This window comes from Gordionus sp. m RMFG-2023, chromosome 3, assembly GCF_954871325.1.
Source record: "Gordionus sp. m RMFG-2023 chromosome 3, tfGorSpeb1-WG-v2, whole genome shotgun sequence".
Taxonomy (NCBI): Eukaryota; Metazoa; Nematomorpha; class Gordioida; order Chordodea; family Parachordodidae; genus Gordionus; species Gordionus sp. m RMFG-2023.
Window position 1 is genome coordinate 19302946 of NC_088777.1, and position 16430 is coordinate 19319375.

The window sequence follows — 16430 nt, forward strand, 5'->3', positions numbered from 1 at the left end:
GAAATTTTTTATTATAGGATGATAAATTCTCATTTAAAAAGTGTCTTGGACTATTTTACTCGATAATCATCTCACCACTAGACAATATAAGTTATAATACCGAAAGAGGGTTAGGGGAATAATGCTGGCCAGGAGATCAAAATATAGAAGAAATCGAGGTTCATAACCAAGATAAAACTTACCAGCAAAAAGAAAAAGCCATATGTAAAAAGATGTAAAAATTGTTCATTTTACTCTGGAATCACTACCAATTTTAGCTCAGATTTATCCTATTCATGTTTCGTTTATTTCATGATACTCATGTCTTATGTTTCAATTTTGATAAATAAAACGGAATAAAACGTTAGACAGAATTCATATATTGGTCTCAAGACGAAGATATTTTTTATTTTTTTAAATATGTCGAAAAACCACTTTCCAAATTTCAAACGGTTTTTTGAACGGGCTGAAAAATCTACAGCAATTTGGAATATTTTTAATCGACGACGAGATGATTCTACGAAATCTACAGTATAATAAAGATGCGTTAATCATCTGTTTACCCTATCCATCAAATCAAGAAAACCTCTTGATTCTATCCAGCATAATAAATTAGATCAGATTCATAATTGTAACACGCAAGGACTTTGTAAAATAAAGTAGACAACATATATGTCCAATGTGTGACGTTTTGTTTATGTGAGATGTTTCAAAAAATTTTTATGAAAAAGGATATCTTTAGACCCAAATGTTTTATTCAAGGAACATTAAAAAGTCACCGTAGATACAATTTTTTATGAATTTTTTTAAGATATGTGATACTATATGTAGATCAAAAAATTTTATCAATATTTTGATCTGTGTTAAAATGAAATATAAAAATGAGAACACAAACAATTAAAAGACCAAATATTAAAATAAAAGTCAGAATTTTTTCATTAAAAATATAAACAAAAGAGTGAAACAAAAAATTATTCAAAATATTTTGATTCGAACTCTGGGTTTAAAAATTTAGTTCTTATTTAATATAATTAATTAATAGTGATAAATAGTGTTGTTAAGCGGCTCGATTTGAGTCGATTTTTAGAAACGGCCAATTAAATATTTTAGCCAGAAAATTCCCTAAGCCTCGAAATTTCGCTAATAGATGTTGTGCTATTTATAAGCAAAATCTTTAGTCTTGCGTAATATTTTTCTGGGCTAAAATATTGAGTTAGCAGTTTTTAATCGGCTCAAATCGAGGCTTTTAGCAATACTAGTGATAAAACAAACAAATTTATTTTTAGACCTTCATTGAACCATTAAAATTTATTTTTAGAAAAAAGGAAATTTAATAAATGCGCCTTATAATCTTAAATATCTCAAAAATAGTTAGAGGTAACAAATTAATTTTTACAAATATTTATAGGAAAAAAAATCAAAGTGCCTTTTATAATATATCAATTTAAAAAATAAAAAACTTAAAAATATTATTTAAAATCTAATAGAGGCAACCAAAAACTTGGTAGTTCTTCTATGATCTTTGATCATTTTTGAGATGTGATGATTAAAGATATCAATATTTATTTTGTTGAAATTTTAGGGTTTATATCTTCGCCCGCGGGCTAGATCAAAAAAATTTGGGCAATTTAATACTCATTCAATTGTACCACTCGTATACCGAGTTTCATTTTAATCCGTTGTACGAAAAGCCTTCTTTAATATTTTTCATCATAATATGTGATGTTGGTTATATATTTATGTAAAGATACTGAGGAAAGGGGAGTATTGAATGGTTTGAAGCGAAGTATCATGGGAGAAGGAAGAACCTCTAGACCATCTTTGCAAATTAGTGACCCAACGTTTATCAAAGAATTAGCGGAGAGGGTTAGAAAGCACGAAGTATATAATCTTTTTATCGCCAATTTTATGCAAAAGATTCTATTATTTAAAAGTTAAGTAGATTTAAAGGGATTCCCAGCAATATATATGAGGTAAGGTTATGTTTTAAAATAATAATTTAACAAAAAATATAAATGAAATATTAACAAAGTTTTAAATTTAACTAAAAATGACTAAAATATTTTTTATACCTCTTTTTCCAACCTAACTGAATGATGCAAAATTATATTTCAAAAAAGCATTTCAAAAACAATCCTTTACTCCTACACTCCAACCTTGACAATTCGACCAACAACTTGATCGAAGAACCGAGCAACGAAAAGTACCATTCTGCCACAAACTCCTTAGATATATCTTTCGAAAATTTAATCGACCACGATGACCAAAGCAAGGAAAACGCAAATTCAGACAGTGGTATGGTACGTTCATATTCCGAATTTACCGGAAAGGATGCGCTAAAATGTAAATAAAATACTTAAAATTATACCTCCTCCCAAGTCATAACTGTGAGATAGGAATTTCTGATTGGATTTGACCAATCATTTTTTAAATACGATATCTTCGAGCTATATAAACAACAAATTTAATCTATTTTAATTAATTTTTTAGGCCCAAACCCGGCCCATTTTTTTTTGTACTTTTAGGTTCGAGTTTGGCTCAGTCTGTTTTATTTAGAAAATAATTTAAACACATTTTATGGCGTTTTTCTGTTTTTATAGCTGATATTTAGGGCAAATTTATGTCGTCTTTCTTTATAAAAAAAATTATTACAAGCCGGGAAACTTGTACAATATATATTTCCTGGGCAGGGCCGTAGCGCACCGACCTCTAATCGATATATGGGAAAAAAATAAAGAGACATCAATAGCAGGGATGTGAACCCGGACCCTGAACCCTCGTATTTTGGCTGAACCCGAACCCCCCTTTTAAAAAGTGGAGGGTCCAATGGTTCATGGTAAAAAAATTTTAATATAAAAGTATTTTTTTTAAAATAATGTAAAAATATTTTTTTAAAAAATAATGTAAAAATATTATTTTAAAAAAATAATATAAAATTTTTATAATTTTATTAATTTTTTTCGTGGAATCATTTATTTTATCTTCGCGTTTTTATTTCGTTTTTCTTCCTGGACTTCATTTCATTTTATTTAGAGATTGATATTGATACCATAAATTATTTTCTAGTGTAAGTAATAATATTTTATAATGAATCGAAAAAAATACAAGCAAAAATAATGAAAGAAACAAAAAACAAATTAACATTAAAAATTGATTCCACCCAAAGATTAGGGAGAAATATTCTAGGAATAAATATACAGTATATAAAAGGAAATAATATAATATTAAGAAATTTAGCTATGAAGGAGAATAGAGAGAGTTCAACTTCTGAAAATATAAAAAGAATAATTTTAAAACATTAAATAAATTTCATATTCCTATAAGAAACGTTTATAAATTACTACGGATAATGGTGCTAATATAGTAAAATCAATCAAATTATTAAATGATTCACTGGAAGAAATGGATGATATAGATGATGATGATAATTATGAGGACATAAGTGAAATTGATTTACAGGAAATAATAAAAAATTTCTCCATAAAAATATACTGTATCAGATGTGCAGCCCATACGCTACAATTGGCTATTAATGATTCCCAAAAAAATAATCACTTTAAAACTATAATTGATAAAGCAAGGGATGTTGTAAAATATGTAAGAGCTCCCACAATTGTAAGAATATTAAAATCAATGAATAGGCAAATGGCAATATTAGATTGCACAACACGTTTGTCCTCTATTTTATGATGTTAGAGCGATTAATAAGTTTGAAAGATTTCTGTAATGATTTTATTATAGGAGCATGTAAAGTCATTTTGTCGGAAGATGATTGGAATTAAATAAAAGACTTTACTAGTGTGTTGATTCCAATAACTACATTAAGATTGCAAGCAAAACAGTTAGGTTTATCGGATATTTATGGCAAATGGATAAGATGTCGATTAGTTAGAAAGATTTACAAGTTCTTTTTCATATGAAGTATATTAGAAAATATGAATAGATATCAACAATATTTACAAAATAGTGTTATATGCTTCAATATATTTAGACCTTCGATATCAAGTTTTATTAAGTATTGAGCAAAAACAAATAGCTATAGACCATCTTGAGAATTTATGGCATACCCAAAACTCTATTATTTACTAATGGTTGTAGCGATAACAATGATAATGATAACAATATTGATGATCTGGAAATTTTACTATTATATAGAGAAAAAAAAATCAAATTATCATCAGATAGAAAGGAGCAAAAAATATCTATTATATCTTTAATAGAAAAGTTCTCAGAAGTTTAGAGAATAAATAGAGATACAAATATTTTAAAATTCTGGGAGGAAAATTCTTCATTATATCCAGAATTATATATTTGGGTAAGTGTAGAACGTGGATTTTCATCGTTGTAATATATATTGTCAAATTTACGTGGAAATCTGAAGGATGATATTTTAGAAGATATCATGATTGTGCGATTGAATAAAATATTTAAAATATAAATTATTTCATTTTGAATTATGAATTAGTATATATCTAAGTATAATAAAAAATGAATGAAAAAAGTCTTATTTTGAGTCATTATTTTTATGTTCCCTGAACCCGAACCCTGGACCCAGGTCCTTTTTAAATTTATTACTGGACCCGGACCTGGACCCTTTTTTTTGTCGAAGGGTTCACATCCCTGATCAATAGACTTATTTTTAACAAACATTATTATTATAAGTTAACTTAAATTATAACTTATAACAATATATTTTTTAAAAGTTATTTATGAATTTACAACATTCTATATTATTTAATTGTTATTTTATATCATACCATTCATTTTGTTGAGCATAAAATGGGGCTTTTATCATACCAAAATATTATTAAATAAATTTGAAGTTTGCGATACTTTTTTATATGCAATTTTTTATTTAAAAAGAATATTAACCCTTGAGAAAATTCCTTGGGAACTTAATTATTTTGGCTAAACAATGTAACATGTATGCGATTTTTAATTTACATTTGATTAATGCTTTTGGAGATATCAAGAATCAGATTAAATTTTTTAAATGCTATAATTTATTATAAATGGGAGTGTTGGGTTAGAATTAGAAATCATTTTTAATTTATTATAAACGATAAAAAAATAATGATTATTATTTATTTTGTGCTAAAACGATTTTTAATTTTTCTTGACTGACTATAATAACTCTTATAAAATTGTTATTATATTGGATCGAGTTTTGAAATAATTATATATTAAAATGGATGAATGTTTTTTTATAACATCACGACGAAAAATAGATTCAGTTTGAAAATTGGATCCATACTCACACCACTCGCGTTATTTTTTTTCAACTAATGCTCAACGGTTGAATCCCCCCCCCCTTTTCGAAGATAAATGATAGGCAGTTTATAATTCAACACCCATAAGCTACTGTATATTAATAAAGATTAACTGAATAGCTCCCGGTTTATAATACAATTATATTAATAATTTATTTTTAACATTCTTTTTTAGCTATAGCTAATGGCTCCATTTCTAGCCGTACCAGAGAGAATTTTAGCCATTATCCCGAACAACCTACCCCTTTAACAGAAACCGAAGATCCAAACATCGTGATGGGAAATATGAACGCTGGTAGGCGCATCGATTTTGCTCTTCAAGAAAAACCCATAGAAATTTTCAACGAATACATATTTGCTCTTCATAGCCACGTTTGTTATTGGTAATATATATTTTAAATTAAATACATAGGAAAATGGGAGGGAGGAGGGCTATATTATATAATAAAACTTATGTTGGTAAAGTAACCTTTTTTAGAATGTAACGACATAGGTAACGAGTTACTCTGTGAAATATTTATTTATTTTTATATGATGATTCCAAACTAACTATTATTTATTAAATATAAGGGTTCACTTCAAGCGCCCCCCGTAGAAAATTTGTTTAAGGAAGTTTATTTTTTGAAAAAAGAGCAAGTTTTTTAGGCATTAATTTTAAAAATAGTTTATTTTTAAAATCAAATAAAAATATATTAACCCAAATTTTTATAAATAAATTCGGGGCAAATAAATAATATATTGGCGTATTTTCTTCTGTGCAAATTGAGGTTGCCCATGATAATTATTGCCTAGTTATTAGCGTTAAAAACATTTTGAAAACTTCTGTTTGGCTCATATATTTTGCACAATTTTTCGACATCTCTAAAATAAATATTACATTGTATCATATTTTCTACAATCCAATTTATAATTTCTTAAAATTTTATTTTTTAAAAAATTTTATTCTATATAATAATAAAATTATAGAAGATAAATAATTCATAAAGTAACTTGAAATGCAACTAGTTACTTTACTCTTGAAATTTAACTAGTTACTCTTGAAATATATCATAACTATTTACTTTTTCTTAAAGAAAGTAACTTGTACAACACTAAATAAAACATATGTATTGATCACTTTATATTATTTTCCATTTCGTTAATTGATTAAAAACTTAACACACTGTTGATTTAGAACAATTTATGCTCCTTCTACCTTGTAGAGGTGATGCTTTCTAATAATAAATAAATTTATAGTCGATTAATGCTACACCCTAACTAGAACTTTTAAACGCATGGAAGCTACACGCCTTAATTAGGTCCTAGTTTAAGATCTATGATTAGTGATCATTTTACGTATCAGGTCAATTCAGCGAAACTTTTATCGCGAAACACTTTTTCGCAAAACTTTTATCGCGAATGTCGTTTATCGCGAAGGAATTTTATAGCGAAGGCAATATCGCGAAACCAATTCCGCGAATTTTTTTCCGCGAAACTTTTATAGCGAAGACAATATCGCGAACTTATTATCGCGAATTTATTTCCGCGAAACCTTGACCGCGAATACTTTATAGCGAATACATTATAGCGAAACTTTGATCGCGAACTCGTTATAGCGAATTTATTTCCGCGAAACCTTAACCACGAATACTTTATAGCGAATACATTTTAGCGAAACTTTGATCGCGAACTCGTTATAGCGAATTTATTTCCGCGAAACTTTAACCGCGAATACTTTATAGCTAATACATTATAGCGAAACTTTGATCGCGAACTCATTATCGCGAATTTATTTCCGCGAAACCTAAACCGCGAATACTTTAGAGCGAATAAATTTTAGCGAACGCCAACTCTTTATAGCGAATTTTCTACCGCGAATGTATGTGCGCGAAATTATTATAGCGAGCGCATGACCGAAAATTACGAATTCATTTTAAGTGAAATTGATATATTCAATATCAATTTACCAACCGAAGTTTCTTAAATCATAAACGCGAATGTTTTAAGAATATTTTATTACGTATTGTTTATTTAATAAGCATGTAACATTTATCTGATGTGATACAAAATACATTACTCTTTCAGGTCTCACTCATTCATGGTTGTAAGTATGGAGGGGACATTTTGGGTTAAGTTTTTACCAGAGTAAGTTAACCCCCCCCCCATGTGCTTTATGTCATTTAAAGAAAATTTTCTGATATACCTTTTTTCCAATCTAGATGAAAAATTATATAGAGAGCTAAGAATTTTTTATTGATTTTCTCAGATTATTTTTAAAAATTATAGAAGATTTTACTGATAATTAATGCCTACTAATTATAATTTTTAGATAATGCACATCGATATAACTTTCTGATATAATAGTAACTAATTTATTTGAATATTTTGACCTCTCCTTTTTCTTCTTTTCGCATTTTAATAAATAGAAATAACTGAAAAGTTATAATTATCAAAAAAAAAATTCAAAATATTCTATTGGATTACATTGTAATATTTATGAAGAATAAATTATGGAAATAAATCATTAGATCTAGTTATTTTAGTTTTTTATTTTTGCTGATTTCACAAGTCTAACTAAACAATATAAAAATTAAAAAAACGTATAATAGTTTTCATCATTTTATAAAATAATACCAGTTCAATTTAAATCAGGCGTTTTTATGAAAACACCGCTAAACGCTCCTTCTCAATTTGTAAGCACTTTTACTCATTTTTTCTAATAAAATGGAATTAAAATAAATTAGGATTTTTTGAAAATAAATAGAAAATGTTCCAAATCAAGAAAATAAAGATATTCCAATATCAGGAAGGCTTATATTTACATTTTTATTTAATTCTTTCATAATATTCGAATTTCTTTAAATATCATGTTTAAGATATTTATATCTATAATTACCATAATAATTTGATAATTCTGAGCAATTTCTTTATCGCTTCAACTTGTGTATCAGAACAGTGGCATAGACAGGATTTATATACTTAATATCATCGCCATTAAATTTGGCGACTGTATAGTTCTACGAACTAATTGTAAATTATATCAATATTTCTTGCTTTATTAGTACCAATTGAGTACTTAAACGAGTATAATAGCTAGTAAAAGGAAAAAAACTATTAGTAACAAAATTTTGGCAAATCTATGGTTTAAGCGACTGAAATAATTTATTCCGAAAATTTTATCGATGTTCCTTATTAATTATAATTTAATTCGTTTAGACAGTATAAAGAAAAAGTTTATTAGCAAAATAAGAAAAATTGCCTAATTCAGGCATTATTGATGGAATGGAAAATAGCTGGTTTGCGCTAATATTTATTAATTCTTCAGTCATTTTTTTCACACACAAAAAGGCAACCGTGCTATAAGAAAAATAAAATCTATATCACCCATTAAAGCGTAAAATCAACCAAATTTCTGGAAGCAATAAATCTGGAACTTAAATTAATAATTATTACATTGATTCTTCAATTCATTTGGTAGATAGTTTTTACTGACAAAATAAGATAAAATTGCTAAGATTAACAACATGCGAAAACAAACAAATATTTTTGGGTAAGCTCTATTATAAGAAATGCCAGATTATTACTTAGTATTACATCAATCAGTTTTTCCAGTCAATAAGTTTTAATAAGCGAAATAGACAATAGCAAACCTTTAAGTATGAACCAAAAAGTATTAGGATTTCAAAAATTTGAAACATTATAAGATTAAACAAAGAATCTAAAGAAAGCAATTATAATAAAAAAAATTAAATGAAATATCTTAAAAAAATATTACTATATTTATTTATAAAACCAACTTTTTTCCTATTTCAAAATATGAGGATTTAAAGATACTCGATATTTTAGCCAAAAGAAAATTAAGCTTGGAAACTTTTCCGACAGATGACATAACTTGCGGCAACTTTGGAAAAGTTATATCAAAATGAGAAGGATTGGTTATGGTAAAATTTAAAACAATTAGGATAGCTAATTATTTTCATCAAGTGAATAGGTTGAGCTATTGTTTAATAACGTAATATTAAGTGCGCTTAACCTCTCTGAGAAGCATTTAGTTTTATAATTATAATTTGTAAAAAAAATTGTGAAAATGGATTATAAAATAAAATGATGGTATTGTTTATTCCTAGATTTGTAAGATTTTTTTTTGTTGTTTTTTAAATAAGAATTTTCTTTAGACTATGGAAGGAGTTTTATCAATTTACAAGAAAGTTGTCATTAATCATATTTCCCAGTGAGGGAGGTTTAGCTCTTCCCCTTTGTCTACGCCACTGTTCAGAACACTTATTTAAAAACGATTTTATAAACTGTAAAATCCAAGCTGATAATAGTTATTCTTACCATATTCTCCATAATTAATATAAATCGTTTATAATTACATTAGCATTTTAATTATTTCATCTAAAACCGCATACAATTAAAATAAAGCCTAGCGAAGAATGATTTTAAAATTATTGGTGGATGTTATAGAGAAAATAACTCAAAATTCCTATAAGTTCTTTGTAATAAGTGAAAAGGTAAGACATCTCATATACATTTCTTACGTAAATTTCTTAAATCTAGTTTTCATAAAAAAATTTATATTTATTATTATTCAGCGAGATTTTTTAATTTTTAATGCCACTCTTCGCGGGTAAATAAAAATATTTTTTAAAAAAAAACCAAAAAAAATGATGTATTTTAATTTTAATTTTATTTTTATTATTCATGACATGAAGCCACCTAAGCTCAATTACATTGTTATCAAATCAAATGAGAATATAGTATATTTAAAAAAGTTAACAAAATGCAAATATTTAAATAATTATGAACCTTAAGGAATTTTAGAGCTATAATATAACAAAATTAATTCAAGCAATTTTTTTTCCATCGTAACTTGAACTGCGAACTCATTAGAGAAGCATCATTGAAATTAGAGGGGGGGATAGTTAGTTATGAAATAATTATCATTATTTGAATAAAATTGGAAAGGGATGAATTGTATTTTCTTTTTTTAATTATTTTTATTTGGTAGGTGGTTAAAAGTTTTGAGAGGGTTGATATCATTTATAGATATGTATACAAGCCCCTGATTATATTCTCCACAGTCCTTTTCTTAAGTTAAAATAGGAAATGGTATAGCGTATTATCTTATTTTAATAGATCCCTTTAGGCCATATTTTTTGATATCTAATTCACATTTAGAATAAATATCCTTACAAAATAAATCTAATTATAAAAAGTTTTTTAAAAAATGATTTTTTTATTTATTGAATATGTGAAGGAAAAAGTAGAGCATTGTGAGTCGGTATGTAGCTTGCTAAATTTTATACCAAAGTAGACCTTCCTATATTTTTGTCACAAAAAATAATGCAAATATAAAAAATTTGAGCCTATAATATAAAAACAAACAAAATTTTTATTATTGTATTTTATAAGACTCTGAAATAAAGAGGAAAGAATGGCGAAAATATTTATAATTTATAACCAAGGGAATGGCACCAACCAGACGAGAAAATGTTTTTTTTTAAATTTCGGCAATACTTTTTTTTTAATCGTTATATAATTTATCAATTATGTCATCAATTATTTGTTAATTTTTATAAGTGTGGCTATATTTTTATTATATAAAATTATTTATTCAATAAGAACCCAAATCAAAATATTATATTTAAATTAATTGAGATTCATGGCGAGATATTATACTAAATCACGTCCCCCCCCCTTCTCAAATAAACAGAAAAGATAAAAAGATATCTATAATGATCGTAAAATATAACTTGAAATATTTTGATCACCACCTGTAGTATGCCTAATTCTCTTATTATATTACATACTTCATTAAATTCACTATGAGTAAAATGCTCTCCTTAATATTAGGAACTCAATAAATAGCAGTATTGTGATCACATGTATTTATATCGTTTTTTCTTTTTCAAACATATTTTTATATTCAGATCTTATAGAATATTTGACTATATGACCAGGTCAAATATTCCCCCTTGACCCGTCAAAATCTATTCATTTGACTGGTCAATTGACTGACTGCTAACCCTGCCAAAATTGATTGTTAAATTTATAAATATTAGGTCTAGTGTTGTTAAACGGCTCATTTTGAGTCGATTTTTAAAAACGGCTAACTCAATATTTTAGCCAGAAAATATTGCCTAAGCCTTGAGATTTTTTAATAGATGTTCAAACCTTTGTTCCTTCTACAAACAAAATCTTCAGTCTTGCTTAATATTATTCAGGATGAAATATTGAGTTAGTCGTTTTTAAAAATCGGCTCAAAAAGAGCCGTTTAATAACACTAATTAGGTCATCAGACATTAAATAGGAAAGCTACCCAGATATCAATTTCGCCAGTAAATATCAAGATTTAACTAATAAACTCAATGATTAATATATTGATAAAGCTGAGTTCCTTGTGCGCGATTATTATAAAATAAGAACTTCGAAGAAAAGGATAGGATAGCGAAAAAGTGTATTTCAATAACAAATTTCATAAACCAGATCTAAGTTTATTAATCATTATATAAATTTTTTAAGGTTAAAAGAAAATTACAAACTATCATTGTGAATCAATCTTCAACCTATTTTAAAAAAATATTATTCAAATAATTTAATTATAAAAAAGTGATTCAAAATAAATTAGTCATTATTAGCAATTATCGCGATATTAAATTCTCTATCGCGATATATGTTTCGCGATAATAACTTCGCTATAAAATTTTCGCGATTATTGATTCGCGATTAAAGTTTCGCAGTAATGTATTCGCTTTAAAGGTTTCGCGATAAAGATTTCGCTATAAAATTTTCGCGATTATTGATTCGCGATAAAAGTTTCGCTGTAATGTATTCGCATTAAAGGTTTCGCGATAAAGGTTTCGCTATAAAAAATTCGCGATATTTGTTTCGCGTTATTGTATTCGCGGTAATGTATTCGCTATAAAGGTTTCGCGATAAAGGTTTCGCTATAAAAAATTCGCGATATTTGTTTCGCGATATTGCATTCGCGGAATAGTATTCGCTATTATGGATTCGCGATAAAAGTTTCGCTATAAAATCCATTCGCGATAAACGACATTCGCGATAAAAGTTTCGCGAAAAAGTGTTTCGCGATAAAAGTTTCGCTGAATTGACATGGAACCATCATTTTATGGAAAATATAATTATGACCTATTCGATTTGTAAATCATTAGCTACAATTACATTATTATATAAGGATGGTTTTTAATAGTTATATTAATGAACAAAAAAAAACGCTAGAAAACAGTAGACGATAGTTTGTACAGCTCGGGAGACCAACAAATATTATTTGTTTCTGTTTATCGATACGGACATTATATTTTTAAAAGAAAATTATAGAATGTAAATGGCAAAATAAAATAACATCACAAAAGCTAAATAAATGTAAAATTTAGACATAGACACTGCTCCGTTAACATTGTTTTCCAGTTTTAATTATCATCCTTGCTCCTTTTTTTTTTATTCTTCTCCCATTTTTCCTACCATATTTAGAGACATCATGTCAGCGACAAATCATATATTTATTATTTGTTAATTATTTTATATTTTTACATTGATCAGGGAATCAGAGGATACTATATTAATGATACTCAACGAATTATATTCCTTGAAAGGTGATATCCATGGATCTCTTCAAACCACGCTATTCGAAGAATTCAGAGAAGCTTTTATCCCTTCACTTTTTGCCAAAAAATAATAATTTTTAATTGTACATTTTTATAAATATTTCTGATAAAAGTTTGAAAAAGATTCAATCTATTTTTAAATACATGATATGAATGGCTAAAACCAAAAAAAAATAATTTAAAACATCCTCTTCCCCCTCAAATATTTTTTTAAATTAATTTTCTTTTAAAATTCTTCTTTTCAAATATATTAAAATATTATTACTATCGAAATAATCGAGCAACTTCTCGTTATACAATATAGAAAAAAACTATTGTGCAGTTTAAAAAAATATTAATTTAGTATATTGGAATATACTATGGTATTTTTATAGAATAGATTACTTTGGAAATTTTTTTCATATATTTATTTATTTCCACATATTTCATCGATTGATATTTGAATGACCAAACTGCCATTTTTTCATGTATTTTATTTTTTTTAAAGGAAACCATGCACGCACCAAAAAAATATCAAAACTTTTGATCGTTTAAATTATTAGTTTTTTTTAAAAAAACTTTACTTTAAACATATTATCTTACATATTAATACAAAATATAGATATCACATTTTACCTTGTAAAATATGATTGCATAAAGCTTCATTCTGTTGAAGTATATATTTCAAATCTGAAAAATATTTTTTTAAACTTAACTATATAATTTTAAACTTGCAAAATATCATTTTAAAATTATTTAGCAAATTTTAATAGATAGATACACTTAAAGTTTAAATGACATTACAAATTTGGAATTATATAGAATTGAAATTTAGAATAATTCTAATATTCACATATTAGGTTTTATTATTATTTACAATGATTTATATCTACGCTTCCATACAAATAAACCTTATTTTTTTTATAAATTCTCTACTTCCTTTAAAAATATATATCAAAAAAAATTTGACCTTATACATATTTAAAGAATATTTTTCAATTTCATTTAAAGTGGATAAAATTATTTTATATATTAAATGAATTTTGCAAGGAATTATAATATTTAAATAAAATTAGAAATATCAAATTATATATATATTATATAATTTAATGCAAAATTTAGAATCTTAGTTCAATTTGCTTGAAAATTTATAATCAAGTTTGGTCCCATATCCCAATTCGTCTTTGTATTATCTTTGCAATCATTTAAAACGGGTAAATGGAATTGGTTGTTGCCCGCTACGTAGTTAAATAGTACGCTATTTCTTTACTTTTCAGTCAAATATAATAAATAAAATATCATAATTAAGATTTTATTTTATAGTAATATTTTTTACGTTTATTGAAGACAAATATTCCATAATTGAATGGAAAAATAACTAAAGATACCAATGAAAATATACTTTTCTTATTATGCAAAATCGCAATGGGATTTGAATCTTTATTATTAAAAATTGTCATATAAATTGAATGTACATTAAATAAATATAGACCACATGGAAAAGGGAAAAATAACTCAATCGAAAAAACTACGAAAAAAAATCTGAAGGAAATAAAAACTTTGGAAAAATAAATTGAGAAACCAAAATATTAAGGAAAAATGGCCTGAAGAAAAAATTGTTAAAAAATATCTAACAAAGATTACTATTATTTAAATTTGGTGAAAAAAAGGTTTTGTTTACAAATTTAAATTTGGAATTATTATTGTAAAAAAATCAGAGATCTGGAAAGGAACGTTCTGAGTATAGAACTTTAAATAAATTTGTGGAGCGAGAATAGAACCTTCATGGAACTGTCCAGACCGTTCTAAAAATATAGATCTGGAAAGGAACGTTCTGAGTATAGAACTTTAAATAAATTTGTGGAGCGAGAACAGAACCTTCATGGAACTGTCCAGACCGTTCCTAAAAATATATTTAATATTGAAATGTATAAATTTTTATTTCACTATATTTTTTTTTCATTGTTTATAAATATTATATTTTATTGTACTATAAAATTACTTTGTACAAATACGAAATTTACAATTATACACAATTATTGGGGAGAAAAAATATAATAATAGTAAATCACAATTATATAAAGTCATTAATTCTTGCTATCTTTTATTGATTGAGAGTCAAGTTCCCTTTTAGCGTTAACATTATAATTTGGAGCAAAATAGCCAAAGTCTATCCTAACGATGTTCAATTAGGGGGTTTCGGATATTGAAAGAATACAGCTGAGATAGTTGTATTTTATTATGTTTATGGTTAATCTTCGGCGTAGGTAGAATCCCTTGTTAGGATCCTCGGTTCTAGCAGACATCCGTTTTCCCAGCTCTTTAAAGAAGGCCAGGGCATGAGAGCCGAACGTCGTTAGAGTCGTGGCGATTAATGGTAGGAATGTATAATTGGCGAGAAGCGATGGCGAATATTTAGCTAGTTTATTCGCCACGGTAGTATAACATCCCTATTTATATTGGAAGGGGCAAGAGGATCGATGCATGAGAAGTCCCAGGTTAAGAATTCCCCCCTTTTCTAGGGGATCATAGTCGAACCATCGGGCCGCTTACCATCGGAATTAAAAAGGCCAGTAGGTTCCAGGGTTGATAGGATGCCGGCGGATTTTAAGGGCCTGGCAATGGTATCATTGCATTATATGCCTAATAAATCTGCCTCTACAGCGCTTGTAGTTAACAGATGTTTGAGAGAGGGTACAGTGATAAGGCGTTACCATATCGCAATTAAGTCTAAGACCGATCGCGTGACGTAGTTCTCATTGATTAGGAGCTGGTCAAGGTTTCGCGATGCGAAAGCCTCGAGAAATTCGTATCCACTATCTGCGGAAATGGAGAAGAGTAGAGAATGGTCCTCGGGTTGGCTCCTCGAGTTAAAGTATGCAACGGAGTTGCCAACTAGAGGTTTATCCAATTCCTTCTGTAGTGCCGACAATGGAGGATCGACTAATGAGAGGGACTTCCATAAATCAATTGCCTGTATGAGTAAGGGGTCAGGATGTTTTGTGAGTGTGTGTATGATGGGCTCGCAGGACAGGCGAGAGGATATGAATGCACTAACGGAAAGTAGGGAAGACCTTATGTCAATGACCGATTTGGTTGGTAAGGTAGCCTGTAACCAAGATAGGTCTCCAAATTTAAGATTGAGTATATATTCTGTGAGGCGTTTAATCTCGAGTTCATGCGCAGGGAGGTTGTTGTATTGAAAGATTCGTGATGATCGGAGTATATATAGAATTCTTGGAATTAGAAGGTAGTTCTTTAATAAGAAAGCTTGGTGAGCTGGGAGACGGGATAGTGTATCGTGCATGAGGGATATCTCTCGTAAAAATTGGCGAAGAACTTGACTCGTCTTTACCTACTGGAGATCCGATATGTGTTAAAGCGTTCAATGGTGTATGATTGAACATAGTATGGTGGTTAAGGTCGATGATCCCAAGAGGACAATATTCGCCCTTGTCTTGATCAATTCGCAGTCACAAACTGCTCTCGTTGGATTTTATTATTTGGATTGCCTTCATAACTTCAGCCGGTGGGGCGCCTAGTATACCATACCAGTTATAAAGATTTAGCTTGCATCGGTCATTAATGTCTC

At 27.7% G+C, this 16430-nt stretch overlaps 1 protein-coding gene across 3 annotated transcripts in view; it reads left to right on the forward strand.

The window, feature by feature from the left end:
- The window catches only part of LOC135927187 (phospholipase DDHD2-like), a 35193-nt gene extending 21346 nt beyond the window's left edge, over window positions 1-13847 (forward strand). The window contains exons 16-19 of one of the 3 annotated variants that reach the window (XM_065463137.1): window positions 1727-1860; window positions 2100-2322; window positions 5425-5632; window positions 12795-13847. In XM_065463137.1, coding sequence (XP_065319209.1) covers window positions 1727-1860; window positions 2100-2322; window positions 5425-5632; window positions 12795-12930 — 701 coding nt within the window. In that variant the 3' untranslated portion in view covers window positions 12931-13847. Of the gene's footprint in view, window positions 1-1726; window positions 1861-2099; window positions 2323-5424; window positions 5633-9049; window positions 9152-12794 lie in introns of those variants that run through there. The other 2 variants (XM_065463138.1, XM_065463139.1) reach the window with 2 other exon arrangements.
- The last annotated feature ends 2583 nt before the right edge of the window (window positions 13848-16430 follow it).